A 25,916-nucleotide genomic window follows, 5' to 3' on the forward strand; every position below is an offset into this window, starting at 1 on the left:
TGTGCGGGGCCACAGCTGTGCTCCCGGCCTGGGCCCGGCGGGGGCGGCTGCACCGCGCTCCCTGCCAGGACACCCCAGGGACCGGCCCGCGGGTCACCGCCGCTGTCCTGGCCCCGCCATGGCCCCCCCAAGCCCCCCGCTCCCGGGAGCTGATGTGGCCCCAGGGACGAGCTCGGGCTCTGGCTCCGCTCCCATGGCCCTGCGAGGGCAGGGGGGCGCGGAGGGCCCTGGGGCGGGGGGCGAGCTCAGCCCTGGGACAGCGGGGGGAGAGCTCCTGGCCCGAGGCTGCCCCCCCCCAGCCCCTCCTGCCCCACGGGGGAGGGAAGGCTGTGGCTGGGGATCCAGCCCCCTCCGTGCTGCCCAAGCTATGGGGCACAGACAACCCCCCCCCTCAGTGTGCCCCACTCGTGTGACACACACCCCCCCCCACCTCTGAGCTCCACCCCTGGGGGGGGATGTGTGTCAGGCCCCCCATGCTATACCCACACCCCCCTCCATGTGCTGTCTCACCCCCAGCTATAGGTCAGGACCCCACACTCCTGTCCCCTCCCCCCATGATAAATGCACATGAATGAAGCCCCCCCCCCCCCCCCCCCGTGTCGCTCGTTCCTCCGTGGGGGGGGTTTAGATGCTGGATGGGCGATGGGGGGGGGGGGGGGGGGGGGGCAGAGGGGGGCACAGAGAGCGGGCCCGTTACAAAAAGCTTTATTAAAGGTTAAAACAGCCGATGCTGAGAGGCGTGGGCAGCCCCGCTCACAGTGCTGGGGCAGCCGGGGGGTCCTGGAGGGGGGGGGGGGTGGCCCGAGAGCTGGTGTGCTCGTGGGGTGGGGGTAAAAAAAGTGTAAAAACGGTTGTGCAGTTCAGCCCGGGGACCCCGGGACACCCGGGCCGGAGACAGTGCCCCCCACCACGGGGACACAGCCCCTGGCCCTACAGGGGCACGTCCAAGGCACAGAGATGCGCTGGGGGGGGCTGAGCCGCCCTCCCCCCCAGGCAAGAGCAGCCCTTAGAGCCACACGAGCACCCAGGGACCCCCGCACCCACCACCCCACCCTCCCGTCCCGCTCACAGCTTGGCCCCCCACCTCCGTCGTGGGCAGGGGAGGGGGATACAGCACCAGAGAGCCCTGCGCGGGGAGCACCGGGCAGGGGTGGGGGAGCCCCCAGGAGGGGGCAGGAGGCTGGCAGAGCCCCCCGCTCCCCGCCCACCCCCAGCCCCACAATACTGCTCGGTCAGAGGTAGCACCAGCGTTGGCTGGGGCGCGGGGGGGGGGGGGCGGGGAGCCCCACCGGTGTGGCACGGCTCGGCCCAGCTTGGCACGGCTCGGCCTCGCGCCCGCGCCGGGGAAAGGCACGGCAGAGGACGGGCCGAGACCCAGCGAGCGCCTGTAAACAGCCGGGGCGGGGGGTGTAAACGGGCGGCGGGAGCGGGGGGCACCGGCAGCCCTCGGTGGGACGAGGGTCCGAGAGGGCAGCCCGTCCGCCCCCAGCGCGGCCACAGCCCCCCCGGCCCCGGCTCAGGAGACGTGGGGCGAGGGCCGCCAGAAGCACCACTTGCTGCGGGTGTGCTGCTTGCGCTGCAGCTGCTCCTCCCGCTCCCGCTCCTTCTTGGAGCGCAGGTACAGGTCCTCCTCCTTCAGGTACCACACCGGCGGCCAGCGGTGCCGCTCGAAGTGCGCCCGGTTCTCTGCGGGGCAGGGGGACACACGTGGCACCGAGGTGGCACGGCGCGGCACACACCCCCACGCCCCCCCAACCTCGCCCGCGTACCCCGCGCCGCGCCGTGCCGTACCTGGGGACATGAACTTCATCTCGCGGGGGAAGCGGCGGCAGACGTCGTTGTAGTTGGTGCAGATGTAGTGCAGGCACCACGCAGCCAGCTGCCGGGCGTTGTGGAACTGCGGGCAGGGCCGCGCCGGGGGGTGAGCGGGACAGGCAGCCCCCCCCCCACCCCACCCCGGGGGGATCTGCGTCCCCCCAAACCCGCAGCCATGTGTGCCCCCCCCCCCAAGCCCCGTACCTGCGTCATCTCCAGGTAGATGATGACCTGCTCGTCGATCTCCACCCGCTGCATGAAGGCGCGCAGCAGCTCGTCCACGGCGTACTGCTCTGGGGGGCGGGGAGGGGGGGTCAGCGCCGGGGACGTGCGCCCCAGCAGCCGGGCTGCGCCCCGGGGCCAAGCCGGGCTCTTACATAAGGACCCCGCTAACGACCCGCTGGGGACGCATCGATCCCCGTCCCCGCGGCGCCGTCATCGTATCGGCGGGTGACGTCAATGGCGGGGCGAGGGGGGTGGCTGGGGGGGGGGGGGGGGGGCCCTCACCGGTGAGCGCCTGCAGCCGGGGCAGGCAGAGGCGGTTGGTGAGGATGAGGAGCTCCATGGCGTCCAGGTCGGGTGTGGGGGTGAAGACGCCGGTGTAGAGGAAGTCGAGGACGGCGCGCAGGCAGGCGCAGTTGGTGCCGGGCAGGGAGACCTGCGGGACAGGGGGTCTGGGGGGGGATCCAGCACACGGAGCCACCGCCGGCAGCGGGATGGGCTCAGTGGGAAGGACAGACCCTGCCCGGCTGCCAGCCCCCCCCCCCCCCCCCGGCACAGCCCCCCGTTTTCTCTCCAGGAAAAGCAGGACTCGTGTGTGCCAGGGCTGGGGGGGTCCGAGGCAGCCCCCAGCAGAGCCGGCGCTGCCGAGAGATGCCCGGCCTCCCGGCACCCTCGTTGGCAGAGCCGGCGGGGACACCCCTCCCGCCGTCGCCCCGCCGCCCCTCACCTCCGCGGCGTAGCTCTCCCGGAAAGCCCCCCGGAACATGGCCATCATCCAGTCGCAGCCGGCGATGAGCAGGGGCTTGTGCGCCGGCACGGCCCCGTCGTCCACACGGAAAACCACATCTGGAACGGCAAGGGGACGGGCTCAGCGCGGGGACGGGCGCCCCTCGGCCGCCCCAGCCCCTGCCGTGGGGACAGTCACCCCTCGGCCACCGCAGGTACTGCCCGCAGCCCCCGCCATGCCTGACCCAGCCCGGGGAGCGCGGCACTGCCACACGGGTGCTGGGGACAAGGGCTCTGGGACCCCAAACCACAACAGCCTTGGCGGAGGGAGGCTGGGAGCCCCGGGTCCATGCAGGGCACAGGGGGAGCCAGGACACCCGGCTGGAGGGGAAGGAGCTGGGTGACGTCCCCAGCCAGGGCAGCCCCCGGCCCTCCCTCTGCCCCCCGCCCCGGCCAGAGACCCCCGTTACCTGCGAAGACCCCCTTCCCCAGGCACTCCTTGATGCGGTTGGCGCGGCGGACGTGGAAGGCCTTGGTGATCTCCTGGTTCATGAAGCTCTCCTTGTTGAGCACGTTGGCCACCATCATGCGCAGGTCGAAGACCTCCAGCAGCTCGGCGATGGTGGCCACCTGCATCAGGTCCCCGCGGGCCTGGTCCAGCCGCCCGGTGTAGAGGTACTCCAGCACGGCGCGGAAGGGCTCCGCCTTCACCCGCCGGTCCATGCACACCACCGCCATCCGCTTCTCCCGCCCCGCCACCGGGTCCGCCACCAGCTCCCAGCGCATGCTGACGAAGCCGCGGCCCCAGGACGACAGGTCACGGCCGCCGCCGGTGCCGCCGGGCGCCGCGCCGTCCCCCGCCGCCGGCCGCAGGGCGTCGTCGCTCTGCGAAGTCCGCAGCGGGGCGCGCGCCCCCTCGGCCAGGGCCCCCCGCTCCCCGTCCAGGCTCTTGGTGCGGGCGGCCGGCTCCTTGGCCGCCCCCCGCGGCTCCTCCAGGGTGAAGAGGTCGTAGAACTTGGAGCAGGAGGTGGCCAGGTAGACGCGGTGGGCGAAGACCCGCTGGCCGCCCTGCAGCTGGAAGACGACGTCGGCGCAGAGCGGGGTGCAGAAGAGGGCGGCGGGGCCCCAGCTGCGGCTGGCCGGGGGGTCGGGGACCTGGATGACGGGCGGCGGGGGCTTGGGGGGCCGGAACGGGGCCTGCAGCAGCGGCCGCTGCATCTTCTTCAGGTGGGACTTCCAGAACTGGAGGTGCCGGCGGGAGATGAGGGCGGCCCGGATGGCGTTGTCGAAGACGTCCTTGATGCCGAACTGGGCCACCACGCTGGTCTCGTAGTAGGGCACCCCCAGCTCCTTGGCCACCTCGTGGCCACGCTCCGGGGGCAGGATGTCCGTGGGCTTGATGGGCCTGGGTGGGGGTGGGGAACAGAGCGGGGCCGCGTCACCGCGCGTGGAGGGGCCCGGTCCCCAGCCCCGCCACCTCCCCACCCCGCCCAGCACAGCAGCCTCACTTGGCCAAGGGGCGCCGGGCCCGGTTGACGGCCTCGAGGTCGGCGTAGCGCAGGTCCAGCTGGCACCCCACCAGCACGATGGGCGTCCGGGGGCAGAAGTGCTTGATCTCGGGGTACCACATCGTCTTCACGTGGCGCAGGGAGTTGGGGTTCGCCAGCGAGAAGCAGAGCACGACCACATCCGACCTGCGGCCGGGAGGAGGAGGAGCAGGAGGAGGAGGGTGAGGGCAGCCTTGCTCCAGCACGACCCGCTGTCACCCCACGTCCCTGGGCCACTCCCTCCACCCTGCCTTGCCCAGGGAACGGCACCGGGTTCCCATCCCTGCCCAGGGACCCCCACTGCGGGAGCCAGCTGCCCCCAGCCCCTTCCCTGTGCCCGGCGTGGGGGTGTCACGGCACCGCTGTCACCCCAGCCCCACGCCGGCCCTGCCAGTGGCCCGCGGGAGCCTCCCCGGGCAAGGTGACAGGGGACGCACGGGAGGTGCCAGCAGCACCCAGGTCCCCGCAGCCCCCGGGGCCTTATAAGGCGGCCGGGAGCAGCCACGTGGCCCTGGACCCGGTTTGTTTTTAGTCTGCGCCCCGCCGAGACGTGACCAGGAGGCGCGTTTGGAGCCGGGCCCGTGTCAGGGACCAAGATAGACGCCACCCGCCGCCGCCCGCGGGCCCTCGGCCAGCACGGGAGCCACCGTCACCCGCCGCGATGCCGGCCCCGGACGGGACACGGCACCCACCACCCCGCGGGGTGCGAGCCAGCAGCCCCGGTGGGTCGGGCAGCACCGAGCACCTCGGGCACCCTGGGCTGGGGCAGCCCCCCCCCCATGCCCCGACCAGGGGTGCCCCCACCCCACGGGGCCACCCCGGCCCTGGGCAGTGCCGAGGGGAGATTACAGCCGCGAGCGGTGCTGGCACGGTGCAGCGGCGATAAGAGCTCGGACGTGCCAGCGGCCACGGGGAAAGGGGGGGGTGTTTACAGCCCGGGGGGGCTCAGTGACCGCTTGGCCACGGCCCAGGGGTATCTGCTGCTGCCAGGCCAACGCCCCCGAGGGCAGGGTCCCAACACCCCAAACAGCACCCCAGAGCCGCCCCCCCCTCCCCAAACAGGCATCCCCGGTGCGGGTGGTGCCGGTTACCCCCCCGAGGAAGCCGTGAGCACCCGGGGCTGCCTGCCCGGGGGGTTGTCGGGGTGCAGAGCCCTGCTGCTGCCCGAGCCGCGGGTCACGGTGCCCCCGGGGTGCCAAAAGCAGCCTTTGGCTGGGGGGTGGGAGCACTCCCGCCCCCGCCCCCCCCCCCCCCCCCCGCGAGGGTCTGGGGTGCCAGAGCTGCTCTTTGGGCGCTGGCAGGAGCCCAAGGGACCCCTTCGGCTCCCAGGTCCCCCCCCGGGCGGGCAGGGCTGGGGCGGGGGTGTGGCATCGGGGTACCGGCAGCCGGTGGGAGTGCCGGTAGTGGGTGGGGGTGCCGGTGGCGGGGCTTAGGGTGCTGGAGGTGGGTGGGGGTGCCGGGGCTCAGACTGCCGGTGGCGGGTAGGGGTGCCGGTGGCGGGGCTCGGGGTGCCGGTGGCGGGGCTCGGGGCGCCCGCGTTCCCACCTGCCGTAGGCGAAGCGCCGGTCCTTGTGGTGGTCCCCGAAGGTGTCCCAGAGGCGCAGGGAGACGCTGACCTCGTCCACCACATCCCGGGAGCGCTCCAGCACCTGCCGGGACAGGGTAGCGCCGCCGTCACCGCCCCGGCCCTGGCCCCCAGAGCCGCCCCCCGCCCCCTCCCCCCCCCCCCCCCCGCGCCCCGGTCCCCCCACCCCCCGGCACCCGGTGCCCCGCACCTCCTGGCAGACGCGGTACTGGTCGATGGCCCAGACGGTGGGGACGTGCGTGGCCAGGAGCTGGTACTGGCTGAGCGTGGCGTTGCAGGCGCGGGCGCAGATGAGCCGCGTCTTCCCCACCGCGTTGTCGCCCACCACCACGCACTTGATGGTCTCGACGTTGGGGCGCTCGTAGTCCACGTCCAGGTCCATCGGCACCGGAGGGACACCGGGCCCCGGGCAGCGGCCCCGCACGGAGCGGCCGCGCTCAGCGCCGCCCCCCGCCCATGCCCGCGCCGCCGCCGCCGCCCGGGCCCGTTACCCCGCCCGCCCCGCCCCGCAGCCAATCCGCGCCCGCCCCGCCGCAACGCACCGCCCCTCTCACCCCGCCCCGCCGCGCCCGCCAATCCGAGACCGAGACGCCCGCCTCGCCCCGCCCCCCCGCCGCCAATCCCTGCCCGCCCCGCCGCCGCCCCGCCCGCGCGCGGACAAAGGAGCGCCGCCAGGGGGCGCCGCGCCCACGTGACTACGCCCCCCCCGCGGCCCCCCTCCTCGGCGGCCACGCCCCTCAGGAAGGGGCGGGGCTGTTCTGACACGCCCCTCGCTCCACGCCCCGCCCACCCGCGGGGGCAGCGGCCGCGGGACCGGCAGCACCGGGGGGACCGGCGGCAGCGGCGGCACCGGTGACACCAGTAACGCCGGTGACACCAGCGACACCAGCGACACTAGCAGCACCAGTGACTCAAGTGACACCAGTAACGCCAGCAGCACCAGTAGCGCCAGTGAAACCAGTGGCACCAGTAACACCAGTAATGCCAGCGAAACCAGAGACACCAGTAACACCAGGTGGCACCAGTAATGCCAGCAGCACCAGTGACACCAGCAGCACTAGTGACACCAGTAACGCCAGTGACACCAGCAACACCACTGCCACCAGCAGCACTAGTGACACCAGTGACACCGCCCCCCCCTTGCACACCAGCCTCCTGGTGCAGCCAGCGCCCGCCTCTCCCCACAGTGACGCCAGACACACCAGTGCCTACCAGTACGAGCCACCAGTTCCCACCAGTATGAACCACCAGTACACACAAGTGGAAGCAGCGACATCAGAGCACTCTGGTACATACCAGTGACACCAGTAATGCCCCGTGCCCCCCCAGCCCCGTGGCCCCCCTCCCTGGCGGCGGGGGGGGGGGGGCAGGCTTGGGGCTGGGAACGCTCCCAGCCCCAGGGTCCCATTTTTTACGTCCCGGTGCGGGATCGTGGCCCCGCGCCCACCGCCCAGCGTGGGACCCTGCCCGTTCCAGTGCCGGGTGTCCCGGTTGCTCCCGGTCCCGGCCTCGCCCCCCCCCCCCGCCCCTCCCGCCCGGCACCGCCTCCACCCCGCCCGGTGCCGCCCGGTCCCGCCCGTGGGCGGCGGGGCGGGGGCGGGGCGGACGCGGGGGCTGCGGGGCGGCGGGACCGGGATGGCGGCCCCGGGGCTGGAGCGGCACCGGCTGGCGCTGCTGGCGGCCAAGGAGGACGTGGGCAACCCCCGGGCTGGGACCAACTGGTGAGACTGGGGACGAGCACCGGGAACGGGAACAGGCACCGGGCACCGGCACCGGGAGCGGGCACCAGGCAGCGGGAGCGGGCACCGGGAACGGGAACGGGCACTGGGAACGGGAGCGGGCACCGGACATCGGCATCGGACACGGGGCACCGGCACGGGCAGAGAGGGCGGCGGAGGGGGGTGTGAAAGACACCGGCACCGGGACGGGGCGGGGGGGGGGTGTCCGTGGCGCACCGGGATCCCGGCCGGGACGCCAGGCTGGGGGTACCGGGACGGGGAGTACCGGGACGGGGAGTACCGGGATGGCCCCGCAGTCCCGGCCCTGAGCCCCCCCCCTGCCGAACCGCACTGGGAACCGGGCGCCCCGTCCCGCCCCGCCCCGCCCGGACCCGCCGCCGCCGGGCTGGGAGCGGTGGCGCCGCCGCCCGGGGCGCGGGGCACGGCCCGGCCCGGGGGGGGGCCGCCGCCTCGGGGGGCGAGGGGGGGGGCATCCGAGCGCCGGCACCGGCTCCTGCTGCCGGTCCCGGGGCTGGGGAAGGGGCCGGGGACACCCCGGGGTGCCCGGGCCGGGTGGGGTGCCCCCCCCTTCCCCGGGCGGCCCCGCGGGGGGGGGGGCAGCGGGGTCCTGCCCTCTCCCGGGCCGGGGGGGTCCCGGGCCGGTCCCATGGGCTCAGGGCTGGAGCCGGCGTCGCCCCGACACCCCGTGCCCGGGCCGGTGCGGCCTCACCCCGCCAGGCGGGCAGCACCGGCACGGGGCGGGTGACGGGGCGACGGCCCCGGGGCTGCACCGGCCCCCGCAGCCGCCCCTCGCCCCGCGGCCCCGGGGCAGCACGTTGGCCTTGGCCCCCAGGCCGCTGCCCTCTGCCCCCGCCGCCGTCCCGGTGCCGAGCGCGGCTGCCCTGGCCCAGCGCCCGCTCCCGCCGCCGGCCGGGCCTGCCGCGTGCCGCCAGCATGCCGTGCCGCGCCGGGCCATGCCACGCCATGCCGTGCCACGAGGTGCCCCGCCATGCCGTGACCTGCCCTGCCATGTTGTGCCATGGCCTGCCCTGCCACGCCATGCCGTGCCATGCCATGCCGTGCCACGCCACACACGTGCTCCCGCAGCCGTGCCGTGTCCCACCGGCGCCGAGCGCGGCGTGCCGCCACACGCGCTGTAACCGGAGCCACGCGGAGACAAAGAGGCGGCAGAGCCGAGGGGAAATGCCCGGACGGGGCCTCCGCCTGGGAGGGCTTCCCGGCCCCGCAGCCCCCCCAGCCCCGGGCAGGGGGTCCCGGCACTGCCGGGGGTCCGGGGCTGCTCCCCCCTCTCTGGCCAGGCCAACGGGAGGCCGAGGCCGGTGGGTCAGAGTCTGCCCGGCCGGTGAGGAGGGGTCCCGGGCACCCCGCGAGGTGCCAGCCTGGTGCTGGGTGACGCCAGCCCTGAGGGGCTGCGGCCGGGGGGTCCGGGAGGGGTCCGGGGGGGTGTGCTGCGCTGCTTCCCGCGTTCCCATTGTCCCGGGGCGGATGCTGCCGGCGGCATTTCCACGAATTCAGCCCGGACAGACGGCACGGGGGGGCGCGCAGGGGGTGCCCCTGGGCTGGCAGGTCCCCAGGCTGCCTCCCCCCGGGGCAGCTCCCGGTTCTGTCCCCCGGGAGAGCGACTCGTTGGGGGGGGGGGGGGCACCCACCAGCTGGCTCTGCCCGGAGCGGGTCAGTGGCCACCGCCTGCCGGGGATGTCCGGGTGGCCACGGTGCCTGGCGGAGGTGACCTTGCCAGGACGAGGGCAGCTGCCCGTGCCGCTCCGCTGCACCCCCCGCCCTGACCCCCTCCTCTCCCCCCACTCTTCCCCCCCCCAGGGCCGTCTTTGCCTACGAGAAGCACCATGACCTCAAGCTCCTGGACTCCGGAGGTAACGGGGAGCGACGCTGCTCCCGGGGTGGCTGGGGGAAGGGGTACAAGAGGGGGACGTCACACTGTACCCCCCCCCCCCCGACCACCCCCCTCCTTGTAGCCGGGGGTCCGGATGAGCTGGCCGAAAGATTCTCCGTCACCAGCATCATGTACGGGCTGTGCCGCATCCAAGACCCCGGCACCGGCGCTCACCGCATCGTCCTCATCCACTGGGTGAGTACAGAGTGGGTTTGGCGGGGGGGGGTGTGCTTTGAGCATCCTACCCCCTCCACCCAGGGCGCTGGGGGGGGGGGGGGACGGACAGGGCGATGGCGCGGGCTGCCAGCCTCAGCGGTGCGTTGCCGGTGCCAGGTTGGGGAGAAGGTACCGGAGTCCCAACGCGAGGCGTGTGCCGGGCATCTGCCAACCATCAGAGCCTTCTTTAAGGTGAGTTTTTGGGGGGCACGGGGCTGGGGACTGGGCCCCGTGCCCCCCCCCGCCGTGTCCCCCCCATCCCGGCCAGTCCCGACCTTTGCTTGCCGCGCCGGGTGCATTCCTGGCTCTGCTGACTCAGACGCCGCCGTTCCCAGTTCCCAGCCTTGGCCGACGATCCAGGGTTGTGGTTGGGCTCCCTGGCCCCCCCCCCCCCTTCTCTCCTCGGATCCTGCCCCCCCCCCCCCCCCCTTCCACCCCCTGCTCCCATGTCCCAGCCCCTAGAGATCCGCCTGAGTCCTATATCTGGATCTGACCCACCCCCTTCCCCGCGACATCTGGATTCAGCCCCACATCTGGAGCACGGGCAAGGGAATGGCGCCAGGATTCCCCTGGGGAGGCTGCGAATCTGTCCCGGGGGGGGGGCGGGGGGCCATGGGTGCTCGGAGCAGGAGGTCGGGGGGGGGTGGGGGGTGGGGGGGGATGACGCCGTCCCGTCTCGGCGGCAGGAGGCCAGCGTGGTGCTGAGCGCCCGCCGCGCCGAGGAGGTGACGCAGGAGGGGCTGAGCCGAGCGCTGGCACGCGTGGCCCCCGCCACCGCCCCCACCCTCGCCAGGAGGGTGCCCCCCCCGGATGCCCAGGAGCTGGTGGTGAGTGAGGGGGGATCCCGGGGTGGGGGGCATGCCCACCGCGTCACGGAGAGCACCCGGTGGGGCGATGGGGTTCTCACCCACCCATCCCAGTGCTGGTCGTGTGGGGGGGGTCCTGCCCTGACACCCCACCTCGGCCCCCGCAGGGCACCAACTACCGCAAGACCAACCCGGCGCTGGAGATCCACCGGACCAAGCGGGACTCCTTCTGGGCCCAGGCCGAGGTGGGGGGCAGCGGGGTCGGGGAGGGGGGAGGGGGGGGAGCTGCGAGGAGACATGGGTGCTGGGTGCATCCCCAACGCACCCCCCTCCCCCCGCCTTGGCATCCCCGGGCTGGGGGCGCTGGTGCGGAGCGGGGTGCGGAGCGGGGTGCTGAGCGGGGTGCGGAGCGGGGTGCTGAGCGGGGTGCGGGCGCAGCGCGAGGAGGAGCAGCGCAGGGAGGAAGAGCGTCGGCGGGCGCTGGAGGAGCGCCGGCGCTGGGAGCGGGAGCGGATGGAGGAGGAGAGGCGGGAGGCGGCCGAGCGGGAGCTGCGCTTCAGGGAGAAGGAGCGGATGATCGAGGAGCAGCGGTGAGGGCCGCGGGACCCCCCCCGCCCCCCGCGCTGCCCCCGGCCCCGTTGCGACTCTACCGTGGGTGCCCACCATGGGACCCCCAGCCCGTTGCTCCCCACCCCGGTTTCCCCGTCCCAAAGCCCCCCATCCCACGTGGCTCCAGGCACAGAGACCCACGGAAGGTCCCGGCTGCTCCCCCCACGCCCCCCGCGCCCCCCGCGCCCCCCACACCCCCCGCGCCCCACTGACACCCCTGCCTTCGCAGGAAGGAGCAGGCGCGGCGGGAGGCGGAGGAGCGGAGGAAGGAGAAGGCGCGATGGGTGAGCCAGGCGGCCGGGCTGGGGGGCGCTGGGAGGTGCTGGGGGGCACCGCGGGGTGCTGGGGGTTGCTGGGGGGCCGTGGGCTGCCCAGCTGTGCTCTGTCCCCGCAGGAGCAGCAGCAGCGGGAGCACGAGGAGGCCACGCGGGACCGCGGCCGGTGCAGAGAGTCCATCGAGAAGGCGGCTGTGAGTGCCGGGGCCTGAGCGCCCCGTCCTGCCCCGGGTGCCGTGCGGCCGTGCCGTGGTGCCATGTGGCCATATGGCCATGCCGTGGTGCCACATGGCCGTGCCATGGTGCCGTGTGGCCGTGCCGCGGTGCCACATGGCCGTGCCGCGGTGCCGTGTGGCCATGCCGTGGCCCCTCTGACGGGTGTCGGTGCCGGCAGGAGGCGGCCGTCCTGGTCTCGCAGCGCTCGCAGAACCCCCGGGATTTCTTCCGGCAGCGGGAGCGCTCGGGGTCCACCTCCAGCCCCCCGCTGCCCACCCCCGCCCTCGGCACCAGGCCCGGTAGGTGCCCCCGTGGCGGGGGGTGACGATGCCAAGGCAGGGTGGGGAGGCGGGTGTCTGCTGCCCCCCGGGTGTCCGGGGCCGGCTGCTGACCCCCTCCCCACGCCCCAGGTGCCCGGCGGCCGTTCCTGCGGTACCAGCGCAGCCTGACCGAGTCGGCCTTCATCTTCCGCCGGCCGGACCCCCCACCCTCGCCCGGACCCCTCCACCCCGGGACGTTCAAGGCTGCGCCCCCCACCAGCCCCCGCCGACCCCAGCCTCCCCTCCCCACCAGCCCCACGGGGAGGGGGACCCCTCCCTGTGCCTCCCCGGGGAGCCCCCCCCGCCCCATGGGAACAGGGACCCCTCCCGGTGCCCCCACCGGGACCCCCGCCAGCCCCACGGGGAGGGGGACCCCTCCCTGTGCCTCCCCGGGGACCCCCGCCAGCCCAGCCAGGGCAGGTCCCCCCCATGCCACCAGCCCCACAGGGACAAGACTCCCTCTCTGTGCCATCATGGGGACCCCCCCCAGCCTTGTGGGTACAGGGCCCCCCCCTCTGGCCAGCCCCATAGAGACAGTCCCCCTCTCCCCTCCCTGTGCCACCTGCGAGTCCCCCAGCCTGGCAGGGGCAGGGGCAGTGTCACCTCCCGCCTTACCTGGGCTGGGGTCCCTGACCCCCCCCAGTCCCCCCACGACGGGGTGCCCCCCTGGCCCCCCCGGGTCGGGGTCCCCTGACAGCACTTGTGGGGCAGAGCCCCTACCCCCCCGCAGCACTCCCGGGGTGGGGTCCCCCCGCAGCCACCCCTGGCAGCCCCCCCCGGGCACCGAGGAGGCTGTGGCTCTGCCTCCCCCCAGCCCCCCCGGCACCCCCCAGGATGAGGACGGCCCCCCCCTGGACACCTTCCCCCTCCCCAGCCCCCCAGCATTGGGGTCTCCGGGGCTGAGCGAGGGGATCCCGAGCCCCCGAGGGGGGTCACCCGTGCCCGGGCTGGCACCTGCCCCAGTGCCCCACGCTGAGACCCCCCCGCGCAGCCCCAGCCCCCCCAGCCTGCCGCAGGATCGGGCCCTTCCTTGCATGGCAGCTGGGGGACCGCAGCCAGGTGGGTGGCCGGGACCCCCCGAGTGGGGCTGGGGGGGGGGGTGTGTAGATGTGCCACACCCGGGACCCCTGCAGGGGTTGACAGGGGGGGCTCAGCCTGCCCCCCTCCCCATAGGGCCTGTGGGGCAGCCGGTGCAGGAGCCGGCGTGGGGCGACTCGGGGCACAACGGCACCGGGGGCCGTGAGCGGGGGGGCTGGCCGGGCCCCTGGGAGCGGGACCCCCCCCCCGGGACAGGTATGGCACCCGCGGGGGCAGCGTGGGGCTGGGGGGGGGGGGCGGCATGGGGCTGGGGGGGGTGGGGGCTGGGGGTCGAGGATGGGTTTGGGGGTGGGGGCCATGTTTGGGAGGGGGCGGGTGGGGGACAAGCCTGGGGGGGGGGGGTCTGGTTCTGGGGGTCGGGATGAGGCTGGGGGGACGGGACAGGGCTGGGGGCTGAGGTGGGGGGGACACACAAGGCTGGGGGCCAGGACGGGCGGTGGGGCTGGGGGCGGGGGAGGGACGGGCACGGCTGGGGGTCATGGGGACCCTTCAGGCCCCCCCCCCTCCCAATCTCGCAGGGGGATGAGCCCAGCGACAGCCTCCTCCTGCCACAGCCTCTGCACAAAGTCAAGCCAGGTACCCCCCGCAACCCCCCTGGACCCCCCCTCCGTGCCCCCCCCCCCCCCCCCCGCCGGGCTCAGCCCCCCCTCTCTCTGCCCAGGCTTTGCCCTGCTGCTGGCCCGTGACGCCCCCCACCCGCCGCTGCCCGGGGGCACCAGCCCCCCCGCCGAGGACGAGGACCTCTCCCCCCACGCCGTGTAGCCGGGGGTGGGGGGTGTGGGGGGGACACCCAGCAGCCCCTCGGGGGCGGCATCCGTATGGCACTACGGCCACCCGTCCTGTCCCCGCCCGGGACACCCCCTCCCCGCACACCGCAGACCCCCCCCCCAACACACACACTTGCACCCCAACAAGCAGCTTCGGGAGGGATCTGCCCCCCCCCCGAGCCCCTGCCCCACCGGGGGGGGGGGGGGGGGCACGGACCGGGCAGAGGGACCCCCCACAAACACACACACACACACACACAGCTCCCCCCGCCCCCCCAAGCCTCCCCCCAATCAGACACCGCGGCTGTTAAATAAATTTTAATGCATATTAATGAGGTGGCAGCTTTGGGGCCCCGGCCCGGGGGGGGGGGGGGGCCGGGGCTGGTCCCTGCCGGAGGGTGCTGCCCCCCCCGGGAGGGGCGGTGGGGAGGGGGCGGCCCCCGGGGTTAGAGGTGAGGGAAAGCAGAGCTGGGGGGGGGGGGTGGGTGTCCCTGCGCACCCCCCCGGGGTTAGACCTGCACCCACTGTATGGGGGGGGGGGGTGTTTGCCCTGAGCACCCACCCTGGGGGGGACCCCAGCACCCGCCCTGCAATGGAGGGGGGGGGGGGGTGTCAGCCCCCAGCACCCACTCGGGGGTGGGACAGCCCCCCCAACCACTTCTTTTGGGGGGGGTTCAGCCCTGAGCCCACCCTGCAACAGCGATGTTGCCCCCCCTCCCCCCCCCGGCGCAGGGTGGCAGAAATTCCAGTTTCTCCCAAAGAAAGGACGAGGGCAGCCGTCGCCCGCCCCCCCCCCCCCCTCCCCCCGAGCAAGACCCCCTGCAGTGTCACCCCTCCACGGCCACCCCGGGGGCTGCAGGGTGTCCTGCCCGCCCCCCTCCTCAGGGTCCTGCGGGTCCCCGGGCTCAGACCCGGGACTGGAGGGGGCTGGGGGGCGCGGGGGGGTCGTGCTCCATGGCCGGGCTGCTGCTGCCGCTGCTGGAGGAGCCGGAGCCGGGGGGCGAGGGGCGCTGGGGGGGGTCCGCCCGTCGGGCCCCCCGCCCCTTCAGGGTGCTGAGCTTGGCGTCGAGGGAGAGGGTGCGGGGGCGGCCCCAGGGGCGGCGGGGCGGGGGGCTGGGGCTGCCCGCCCGGCCGGGAGGGGGGGCGCACGGGGGGGGTCCCTCGAAGAGGGAGAGCCACGGGGGGGTCCCGGGGGCCCGGCCCCCCGCCCGCCGCGTCAGGATGTCCGTCACCGCCTCGATGTCGTCGGCCGGGTCAATAGCTGCGGGGAAGAGCAGGGGTCAGCCGGACCCCCGGGACCCCCACCCTGCTCCTGCGCCGTGGGGCTGGGACGGGGGGGGGGGGCTCCACGGCGGAGGCGTGCCCCACGGCTGGCGGGGCCGGGACGTGCCCCACGGCTGCAGTGTGCCCCACGGCTGGGACGTGCCCCACGGCTGGTGGGGCCGGGACGTGCCCCATGGCTGCAGTGTGCCCCACGGCTGGGACGTGCCCCACGGATGGGGTGGCTGGGACGTGCCCCACGGCTGGCGGGGCCGGGACATGCCCCACAGCTGGGACGTGCCCCACGGCTGGGACGTGCCCCACAGCCGGGACGTGCCCCACAGCCGGGACGCGCCCCACGGCCGGGGTGTCTGGGATGTGCCCCATGGCCGCGGTGTGCCCCACAGCCACGACGGCCAGGACCCGCCCCATGGCCAGCGCAGCTGGGACGTGTCCCGTGGCCAGCGGGGCCGGGATGGACGTGCCCCGTGTCCGTGCCGTGCGCCAGGGCAAGCAGGGCACGTCCCACGGCCCAGGGGGGCCGGGACGCGCCCCGTGGCCGTCCCAGGGGTGCCTTGGGCCGTGGCACGGTGGTCTCGCCCCGCCGGCCCCCCGCCCGTCACCTGTCGCTGTAATAGGAGGAGAGCAGAGCCCGGATCTCCGCCGAGACGGCGTTATCCTGCAGCAGGAGCCCTTCGCAGGCGGAGGGGGGCACGGCCGGGCCTGGCAGGGCTGGAGCCGCCGAGGTGGGGGGCACGGAGAGACGGGGGGGACAGAGGAAGGCAGGAGGGGACAGAGGAAGGCAGGAGGAGAGACACAGAGAGATGGGGGGGGGGGGGGGGGGGCAGAGAGGAGCCGGGGCGGGGGGCAGAGAGGGGTGAGGGGACACAGAGATGGGGGGACAGAGAGGGGCAGGGAGGCAGCGGAGAGAAGAGCGGCGTTAGGGAGGTGCCGGGGCGGCGAGGACGGGGCCGCCCGGCGGCAGGTTAGCGGAGAGCAGAGAGGAGGGAGACAGAGGCAGAGCCCCCCCGGTGCGCCCCCCCCCCCCCCCCCGGTGCCCCGGTGCTCACCCATCTCGTGGTAGAGCGAGCCCTGCCGGGGCAGCACGGCGGGCGGGCGGCGGGGCGGCGGCACCTCGATCCTCATCAGCTCGTCACAGCACTGCTTCCACTGGCCTGTGGGCACGGGGGTCAGCACCGCACGGACGGGGTCCCGCCGGGATGGGGGGTCCCGCCGGGATGGGGGGGATCCCGCCGGGATGGGGGTCCCACTGGGATAGGGGTCCCGCTGGGACGGGGGTCCCACAGGGATGGGGCTTGTGCTGGGATGGGGGTGTGGCAGGATAGGGGTCCACCAGGATGGGGATCCCAGTGGGATGGGGGTACCACTGCGCTGGGGTCCCACAGGGATGGGGTTTGTGCTGGGACGAGGATCCTCCCAGGATGGGGTTCACACTGGGATGGGGGTCCTGCTGGGATGGGGGTCCAGCAGGTTGGGGGTCCAGCAGGGTGGGGATCCCAGCAGGATGGGGGTACCACTGAGCTGGGGTCCCACAGGGACAGGGGTCCCACCAGGATGGGGGTCGCACAGGGACAGGTGTCCAACTGGGATGGGGTTTGTGCTGGGACGGGCGTGCTGCTGGGATGAGGGTCCCACTGGGACAAGGATCCTCCCAGGACGGGGTTTGCACCGGGATGGGGGTCCTGCTGGGACGGGGTTTGTGCTGGGACAAGGATCCTCCCAGGACGGGGTTTGCACTGGGATGGGGGTCCGGCAGGATGGGGGTCCACTGAGATGGAGGTCCCACTGGGATGGGGGTCCCACTGGGATGGGGTTTGTGCTGGGATAGGGGTCTGGCAAGTTGGGTGTCCAACAGGATGGGGGTCCCACAAGGACAGGCGTCCAACTGGGATGGGGTTTGTGCTGGGACAAAGACCCTCCCAGGACGGGGTTCGCACTGGGATGGGGGTCCTGCAGGGTGGGGGTCCCGCAGGGACGGGGGTCCCGGCTCGGCGCCCCCCACCCCCGCTCACTCATGTCGTAGAAGTGCTGCCAGAAGGCCTCCATCCACCGCTGCGCCTCGGCCCGGCTCTCGGCCAGCAGCGTGTGGGTCACCTCCTCGCCGCCGTACCGGTTGGTGACGGCCATGCCGGGGGGCTGCCCGCGCCCCTCCCGCTCCGTCGCGCGGATCCGGGTCTCCTGCGGGCAGCGGCCGTGAGTCACCCCGCAGCCCCCCGCCGCCCCCCGCCGCCCCCCGCCGCCCCCCCGCCCCGGCTGTACCTTGTTGACGGCGATGGTGAGCGCCGGCTCCAGCCCGGCTTCGGCATCGCCGGGGCCGCGGTAGCAGAGGAGGTCGGTGCCGCGCAGGACGCAGTACAGGCGGGTCCCACTCTGCGCCTCGGCCCCCGGCTGCTGCCCCCGGAGCCGGCACCGTCAGCACGGTGGGCACCGGTGGGCACCGCACCGCCCCGGCCCCCCCGGGTCACCCCTGGCCCCACCGCGTCCCGGCCCCTGCCCGGTGCGGGGGGATGGAGGCAGCCCCCTCCCCAGCACAGGGGTCCCCCAGGCTCCATCGCCGCCGCAGACCAGAGCCCACTGGCAGGGGCTTCCCAGAGCCACCACCCGTGCCCATCCCATCGCCATCCTCGTCACTGTCCCATCCCTGTCTCTATCCCCATCCCATCCCTGTCTGTGTCCCCATCCCATCCCCATCCTCATCCCTGTCCTCCCCCTGTCCCCATCCCATCCCCTGTGTCCCCATCCCCATCCTCATCCCTGTCCTCCCCCTGTCCCTGTCCCCATCCCATCCCTGTCTGTGTCCCCATCCTCCCCCTGTCCCCATCCCTTCTGTCTCCATCCCACCCCATCCCCATCCTCATCCCCGTCCTTCCCCTGTCCCTATCCCCATCCCATCCCATGCCATCCCATCCCATCCCTGTGTCCCCATCCCATCCCCATCCCCATCCTCATCCTCATCCTCCCCCATCCCTGTCCCCATACCCATCCTTGTCCCACCTTTGTCTTCATCCCTGTCCCAATCCCATCCCATCCCTGTCCCAATCCATGCCCATCCCCATCCCATCCCACCCCCGTCCCGGTCCCGCGCCCACCTGCAGCCGGAGGAAGCCGCTGCTCACCGGGGCGGCCATGCAGCGGGGCTGGGCAGCCAGGCGGCAGCACATGCTGCCGTACAGGGGCAGCCAGAAGGAGCTCTCCTCTGGGGGGGGGGGTACGCTCGCCTGGGGCGCCCGGGCATGGACCCCCACCCCACACACCCTGCCGGGACCCCAGACCCACCTCCCCACCGACCCACAGGCGCTGCCTCGCCTCCCACAGTCCTCCAGCCCCCTCTCCCTCCCCACCAGGCCCCCAGCCCCCTCTCCCTCCCCATCATACCCCCAGCCCCCTCTCCCTCCCCACCAGGCCCCCAGCCCCCTCTCCCCACCCCACCAGCCCCCAGCCCCCTCTCTCTCCCCATTATGCCCCCAGCCCCCCCCTTCCCTCCCCCCCAGGCCCCCCGCCCCCTCCCCAGCACCGCGCTCTCACCGTTGCTGGCGATGGCGAGGTCGTGGGTGCGGAACCCATCCTGCACCTCGGCCAGGGAGAGGACGGCGTGTGCCAGGAGGTGGAATTTGGGGCCCCTGGGTGGGGGGGGACGGCGGGTGAGGGGTGCGGGGATGGTGGTGGGGACACACACACACACACACACACAGAGTGGGGGGACACGCGGTGGGGGACACACGGGTACTCACGGCACGCTGGGTGCCGGCAGCAGGAGGGGGCTGGTGCCCCCGTTGCCGGGGGGGCTGCCGGGCCCCCCGTCCATGGCGGCGCGCACCCGCTTGCCGGCGGAGCGCCCCAGGGAGGTGCTGAGGCGGGTGGCCAGCTTTTTGGGGGTGCTGCCCTGCGCCGCGCCCCCCGACAGCCCCGCGCTGTACAGCTCCACTTTCAGCTCAAAGTCGGGCCCGGCCTCCGAGCTGGGGGGGGGGGGGCAAGGGGGTGAGAAGGGGGACACCCCCCCCCCCCTTCCCTGCCCCACCGCCCACCCCGGGACACCCCCGTGCCACCCCGCAGCCCAGGGGTGCCCGTGGGGGGGGGGGAAGGCGCCCACCCTGGGACCCTCCGCGCCGCCCCGCAGCCCGGGGGTGCCCGTTGGGGGGGGGGGGGAAGGGCAGGGGGCCGCCCCCCGGGGTGAGGGAGGGGTCCCCGCCGGGGTGCCCCCGCTCACAAGAGGACGGCGCCCTCGAAGCAGATGTCGGTGAGGGTCCGGTCCACCAGCACCATGGGGGTGTCGTGGATCTCGGCCCCCAGCTGCAGGAGGCAGAAGACGGCGCAGCGGTGCAGCTCTGCGGGGGGGGGGGGGGCGTCAGAGGGGGGTGTGGTGGTTTTGGGGAAGGGGGGGTTGCGTGTGTGAGCCGTGCTGCCCCCCCCCCCCCCCCCCCCGACTCACCCCCCTTGTTCCTGAAGTACTCCGTGTCCTTCCACATCAGCGGGATGCGCAGGTCTGGGGGGGGGGGGAGCGGGAGGCGGGGGGGTGAGGGGGGGCGCTGAGCCCCCTGGGGGTGGGGGGGGGTCGCCCCACGCTGCCCACCCTGGGGGGCTGCACCCACGGCGGCGCCGCGAGCGCTTACATCCCCCCCCCCCCCCCCCCTTCCCCTTCCCCGTGCCTTGGCGGGACCCCCTCCCCGCAGCACGGGGGTCGCACCGGCGGGACCCCCCCCCGTACCTGAGACGCAGACGGTGCCGCGGCAGGGCAGGCGCTCGTCGGCGGGGCCGGCGTCCGAGGGGCTGCGGGGGGAAGCGGGGAGACGGCGGGTGGGGGGCAGCTCCCAGGACGGGGGGGTGCTGGGGACAGGATTGGGGGGGGGCAGGGTTTGGGGCGCAGGGAGAGGATAAGGGGTGCAGGGGAGGGGGTGCAGGGACAGGACAGGGGGTGCTGGGGCTGGGGAACGGGTGACAAAGACGGGGTGCAAGGAGGGGATAAGGGGTGCAGGGGTTGGGGGGAAGGGGATGGGACAGGGGGTGCAGGGGGTGGGGGGCAGGGACAGGATGGGGGTGCAGGGGACAGGTGAAGGGGTGCTGTGGATGGTGCAGGGGACAGGATGGGGGGTGCAGGGAGGGGATAAGGGGTGCAGGGTTTGGGGTGCAGGGAGTGGATAAGGGGTGCAGGGGTTGGGGGCCAGGATGGGGTACAAGGGACGAGGGGCAAGACAAGGTGCAGGGGAGGGGGTGCAGGGACAGGACAAGGGGTGCAGGGGTTGGGGGACAGGGAGGGGACCAAGGGGTGCTGCGGGCAGGGTGCAGGGACAGGACGGGGTGCTGGGGACGGGGGGGGTGGGCAGAAGGGGCACGGGAGTTGGGGTGCAGGGTGGAGACAAGGGGTGCGGGGGACAAGAGGGGGTGCAGGGGAGGGGGTGCACGGACAGGGCAAGGGGTGTGGGGGTTGGGGGTGGGACAAGGGGTGCAGGGGACAGGAACAGGGGTGTCAATGTTGGGGTGCAGGGACAGGGCAAGGGGTGCAGGGGTTGGAGGTGGGACAAGGGGTGCGGGGGACAAGAGGGGGTGCAGGGGAGGGGGTGCAGGGACAGGGCAAGGGGTGTGGGGGTTGGGGGACAGGGGACAAGACGGGGTGCAGGGTTCAGGGAAAGGGGTGTCGGGCTTGAGGTGCAGGGGAGGGGGTGCAGGGACAGGGCAAGGGCTGCGGGGGTCGGGGTGGGACAAGGGGTGCGGGGTTCAGGGAAAGGGGTGTCAGGCTTGGGGTGCAGGGGAGGGGTGCAGGGACAGGGCAAGGGGTGCAGGGGTCGGGGTGGGACAAGGGGTGCAGGGTTCAGGGAAAGGGGTGTCGGGCTTGGGGTGCAGGGGAGGGGTGCAGGGACAGGGCAAGGGGTGCAGGGGTTGGGGGTGGCACAGGGGGTGCAGGGGACAAGAGGGGGTGCAGGGGAGGGGGTGCACAGACAGGGCAAGGACAAGGGGTGCAGGGGACAGGAAGAGGGGTGTCGGGGTTGGGGTGCAGGGCCAGGACACCCCCCCCCCCCCCCCCCGGGTCTCACCGCCGGGCCGTCCGCCGCAGCACCTGCGCCTCCTTCCTGCGCTGCAGCTCGGCCATGTAGGCCAGGACGCGGGCGTTGCAGACCAGCAGGCTCTTGGCCGCCTCCATGGCCTGCTCCCGCCGGCTGCAGGCCGCCAGCAGCTTGCAGGCCCCCTCCCGCAGCCGCAGCTCCCGCTCCATCTTCCGCTGGATCTCCGTGTCCTGCCGGGGGGGGCACGGCGGGGGGCTGCGGGGGGCCACGGCCACCCAGCTCCCCGGGGTGCCCCCCAGCCTCGCTTCCCCCAGCCAGCCCCCCGGGGAGGTACGCGCCCCGCGGAGATGGCGGGTGCCCCACGGATAAACCACACGCCCCGTGGATAAGCCACGCACCCCACGGATAAACCACGCGCCCCACGGAGACGGCACGCAACCCACGGGTGTGCCACGCACCCCAGAGATAAACCACACACCCCACAGAGACGGCGCGTACCCCACAGATAAACCACGCACTCTGCAGAGACGGCGTGTACCCCACGGATAAACCACGCACCCCATGGATAAACCACGCACTCTGCAGAGACGGCGCGTACCCCATGGATAAGCCACGCACCGCACGGATAAACTACGCACCCCTCAGAGATGGCACGTACCCCACAGACGTGCCATGCACCCCGTGGATAAGCCATGCACCCCATGAATAAACCACGCGCCCCACAGATAAACCACGCACCCCACGGATAAGCCACGCACCCCACAGTTAAACCACGCACCCCTCAGAGATGGCACATACCCCACGGATAAACCACACACCCCACGGAGATGGCGCGTACCCCACAGATGCGCCGTGCACCCCATGGATAAGCCACGTACCCCACGGATAAACCACGTGCCCCACAGAAACAGCACATACTCCACAGATGTGCCACACGTCCTGCAGATAAACCACGCACCCCGAGGAGACAGTGTGTACCCCACAGATAAACCACACACCCCATGGATAAGCCATGCACCCCACAGATAAACTACGTGCCCCACAGAGACAGTGCATACCCCACGGGTGTGCCACACATCCCACGGATAAACCACGCACCCCACGAATAAACCGCGTGCCCCACGGAGATGTCACGTACCCCACGGATGTGCCACGCACCCCACAGATAAACCACACACCCCACGGAGATGGCGCGTACCCCACGGATGTGCCACGCGCCCCACAGACACAGCATGTACCCCGGGAGGGAACCACGCACCCCACAGATAAGCCACGTGCCCCACAGATACATCATCCACCCCGTGGGGGGAGGGCGCGCCCCACAGACACACCACGCACCCCACGGATACCCCACACGCCTCACGGATACCCCACGCACCCCCCAGATGCGCCGCACCCCCCCCCGACACATCACGCACCCCACAGCAGACCCACGTGCCCCACGCGCCCCCCAGATTTCCCCCCCCACCCCCCCCCCCCAGACATGCCGCACACCCCAGGCACCACCCCCCCCCGGGGTGGGGAGGGGGCACCCCTCACCCCGCAGCCCCCCCCCCCCCCCAACTCACCGCCGGTACCGGTTGCTGCTCCATTCCGGTACCGGCTGCTGCCTGCACATCCCCCCCCACCCCGTCGTCGTCCCCCCCCCCGGGCCCCCTGCCCATGGAGCCGCAGTGACGTCACCGCCTGCTATAAATAACCCCGAGCAGCGGGCAAAGAAGCGGGGGGGGGGGGGGCAGCACCCGAGAATTTGCCCCCACCCCCCGCAATGGGATCCCACACACACACACCCCCCCCTAAAATGAGGGGGGATGCTCCGGTGGGGAGCGCTCGCAACCTTCCCGGGACCCCCGGGACCCCCACAGACCCCCGGACCCCGGGTTCCCCGGGGTCCGGGGGTCTGTGGGGACCCGGGGGTTCCCGTGGGGGGGGGGGGGAGGGGGGTGTTGTTGGGGGGTGTCCCCCCCCCAATTCGTACCTGGAGGCTAATGGCGATCTGGCGGATGTAGAGCATGTTGAGATCTTCCAGGATCCGCAGCTTCTCCTGCATCTGGAGGCGTTGCCCCCTCCCCGCTACCTCCATCGGGACCCCCGGGACCCCCCCCGGTGATTCTTGGGGGCGGGGGGGGGGCTGGGGGGGGGGCGTCCAGCCCGGCTCCCCGCTCGTGGAACCCCACTGCATCCAGCGCCGTCAGGAGTCGGGGTTTTCTGGGAGCCCCCCCCCCCCCCCCCCCCCGCCGCCCCCCCCCCAAAATAAGGCACACGCACACTCCGGCTATGGCTGCGGAGAGAAAAGGGGCCTTTCATCACCCACCCGCCCCCCACCGGGTACCGGCTGAGCACCCCCCCCCTCCCCGCGCCCCTCCCCACCGGGTACCGGCCGCCCCCTCCCGCCGAACAACCGGGCACTGTGCGGGAAAGGGCAGCGGGGGCGGGAGGGGGGGAATGGGGAGGGGTTGGGGGGCAGAGGGGGGGTGCTGGGAGGGGAGGAGGGGGGCAGGGGACAAAGATGGGGGGCAGGGGACAGGATGGGGGTGTGCAGGGTTTGGGGGGGTGCTGCAGAGGGGGTGCAGGGAGAGGAAGGGGGGTGCAGGGGCTGGGGTGCAGGGAGGGGATAAGGGGTGCAGGGGTTGGGGGGGCAGGGGATGGGACAGGGGGTGCAGGGGATGGGGGGCAGGGAGGGGACAAGAGGGGCTGTGGATGGGGGCAGGGGACAGGCGAAGGGGTGCAGGGTTTGGGGTGCAGGGCGTGGATAAGAGGTGCAGGGGTTGGGGGCCAGGATGGGGTGCAGGGGACGAGGGGCAAGACAAGGTGCAGGGGAGGGGGTGCAGGGACAGGACAAGGGGTGCAGGGGTTGGGGGACGGGTGACAAGATGGGGTGCAGGGTTCAGGGTGCAGAGGAGGGGGTGGAGGGATGGGATAAGGGGTGCAGGGGTTGGGGGACAGGGAGGGGACCAAGGGGTGCTGCGGGCAGGGTGCAGGGACAGGACGGGGTGCCAGGGACGGGGGGGCAGAAGGGGCGCGGGAGTTGGGGTGCAGGGAGGGGACAAGGGGTGCAGGGAACAAGTGGGGGTGCAGGGGTTGGGGTGCAGGGACAGGGCAAGGGATGCGGGGGTTGGGGGTGGGACAAGGGGTGCGGGGGACAGGGAAAGGGGTGTCGGGGTTAGGGTGCAGGGACGGGGTGCAGGGACGGGACGAGGGGTGCAGGGGAGGGGGTGCAGGGACAAGGGGTGCGGGGGTCGGGGGACCGGAGAAGGGGTGCGGGGCCGGGGACAAGGGGTGGGGGGCCCGGGACCGCTTGGGGCTGCGGTGCGGGGCACGGATCGGGGTGCGGGGAGGGGACGAGGCACCGGGACCGGCACCGCGGCGGGGGCGGGTGGGGAACAACGACGACGACGGGGTCCCGGTACCGGCCGCCGCCCCCTACTGGCCCCGGTGGGCGCAGCAGCGCGAGCCCCCCGCACCGCCGGACCGCCCCCCCCCCCTCCCCCGGTACCTTCCGCCGCTCCCGCTCCCGCTCCGCCGCGGCGCGCACAGGAAGGCGGCGGCCGCCCGCCCCCGGCCCGCCCCGGCCCGTCCCCCCCCCTCCGCCATTCCTCCGCCGGGGCCGCCCCCCGCCCGCCCCCCCCCCCCCCCCCCCCCCCCCCGCGGCGGCACCGGCGGCAACGGCGACTCCGGGAGAACCCGCCCCGCGTCTGCACCGGCACTGCCACGTGTGCACCGGGGACCCCCGAAGGGCACCGGGGACCCCACCGTGGGTACCGGGGAACCTCAAAGGGCACCGGGGAACCCCCCCCCCGTGTGCAGCTCGTACCGGCGGAACCAGACCCCCGCCTCCGTGTGCACCGGGACACCCCCCACCCCCCCCCCCTCAGCACCGGGACGCCTCCACCACCACGTGCAGCTGGTACCGGCGGAACCAGGACCCTCCCCAATTGCACCAGGACCCCACCGTGTGCACCGGGACCCCCCAGTGCCTTGTGCCCGGCCGGGGGCCACGTGCCACACGCCTGCTGGGGCGAGGGCGAGGGTCCCGCTGCCACGGCCTCGTCCCCCTCCTCCTCCGGGAGCCCCCGTGCCGACAGAGCCCCCTCCCCAGCGCCCCGCAGCCCACGGGGGCCCCAGCGGGGGTCCGACCCTTGTCTGGCGGCAGCGCGCCCCACACCACACTGGGCTCCCACCACGATGCCCGGCACCGGGGTCCCAGCTGGGCCCCCCCGGGCAGCAGCAGGAGCCGTGGGGTGCCACGGTCCCGCCGCGCCGGCCTGGCACGCTGCCGGCAGCGAGGGCGGCCATGCCGGGGGCGCGGGCGCTTCCCGCTCTGCCGGGGCGAGGGCCGGCCGGTGCGGCGGGAAATCCCGGCTGGGCCGGTGGCGGCCGGTGCTGCCGGTGGGACGGGCAGGACGAGGGCAGCGGGTGCCAGGAGCCGGGGAGCGGCTGCCGGCGGCGCCCTGCCCACGCGCCTGCCTGCGCAGCCTGGGCACCGGTGCCGGTGCCGGTGCCGTACCTGCGCGGAGTCAGCCAGGAGGCTGAGCCGGCAGCGGCCGCGGCGGATCTCCATCTCCAGCGCCGAGCCGCGGGCCACCGTCACCCGGCTCCGCTGGTTACGGCAAAACATGGTGCCGGTGCCGTTACCGGAGCTGGTCCCGGGCCTCTCTGGCGCTTCCTGGGCTCCCAGCCCAGAGCAAACCCCTCCCCGGCCCCGCCGCACCTAGCACGGGGCGGGACGCTGCTGGGGGGGGGGGGGGGGGCACCGGGACAAGCGATCGAGGCCGGCACCGCCGCGGGGAGCACCGGGGCGGCC

The 25,916-nt window shown here is 74.0% G+C and overlaps 3 protein-coding genes across 4 annotated transcripts; 1 reads left to right on the top strand and 2 right to left on the bottom strand.

Annotated features, from left to right (window-relative positions):
• Positions 1-1,516: 1,516 nt before the first annotated feature.
• On the bottom strand, positions 1,517-6,293 carry LOC147415755 (rho-related BTB domain-containing protein 2-like). Of its 2 annotated transcripts, XM_086463726.1 has the most exons (10): positions 6,086-6,293; positions 5,856-5,959; positions 4,272-4,457; positions 3,749-4,168; positions 3,234-3,646; positions 2,765-2,883; positions 2,323-2,473; positions 2,020-2,108; positions 1,792-1,897; positions 1,517-1,686 (listed from the first exon to the last, which is right to left on the bottom strand). In XM_086463726.1, the coding sequence occupies exons 1-10, from the start codon at positions 6,275-6,277 to the stop codon at positions 1,517-1,519; spliced, it is 1,950 nt and encodes a 649-aa protein (XP_086319852.1). In that variant the 5' UTR covers positions 6,278-6,293. The 2 variants fall into 2 exon arrangements, with proteins under 2 accessions (XP_086319852.1, XP_086319851.1); XM_086463725.1 differs by having other exon boundaries at positions 3,234-4,168.
• A 1,237-nt stretch (positions 6,294-7,530) lies between these two features.
• On the top strand, positions 7,531-13,827 carry LOC147415756 (uncharacterized). The gene is made up of 14 exons (XM_086464885.1): positions 7,531-7,616; positions 9,453-9,505; positions 9,608-9,720; positions 9,859-9,933; positions 10,428-10,568; positions 10,715-10,792; positions 10,986-11,137; positions 11,386-11,440; positions 11,551-11,625; positions 11,826-11,946; positions 12,058-13,026; positions 13,141-13,265; positions 13,584-13,641; positions 13,727-13,827. Exons 1-14 carry the CDS (start codon positions 7,531-7,533, stop codon positions 13,825-13,827), a joined length of 2,202 nt encoding a protein of 733 aa, XP_086321011.1.
• Positions 13,828-15,711: 1,884 nt separating this feature from the next.
• RTKN (rhotekin) lies at positions 15,712-25,730 on the bottom strand. The gene is made up of 12 exons (XM_086464241.1): positions 25,620-25,730; positions 21,143-21,342; positions 19,819-19,880; positions 19,543-19,596; positions 19,321-19,438; positions 18,845-19,069; positions 18,639-18,733; positions 18,203-18,309; positions 17,373-17,504; positions 17,126-17,291; positions 16,163-16,267; positions 15,712-15,824 (listed from the first exon to the last, which is right to left on the bottom strand). The coding sequence occupies exons 1-12, from the start codon at positions 25,728-25,730 to the stop codon at positions 15,712-15,714; spliced, it is 1,488 nt and encodes a 495-aa protein (XP_086320367.1).
• Between the last annotated feature and the right edge of the window lie 186 nt (positions 25,731-25,916).

The sequence above is a fragment of the Leptosomus discolor genome, chromosome 4 (assembly GCF_034619465.1).
Source record: "Leptosomus discolor isolate bLepDis1 chromosome 4, bLepDis1.hap2, whole genome shotgun sequence".
Classification (NCBI taxonomy): domain Eukaryota; kingdom Metazoa; phylum Chordata; class Aves; order Leptosomiformes; family Leptosomidae; genus Leptosomus; species Leptosomus discolor.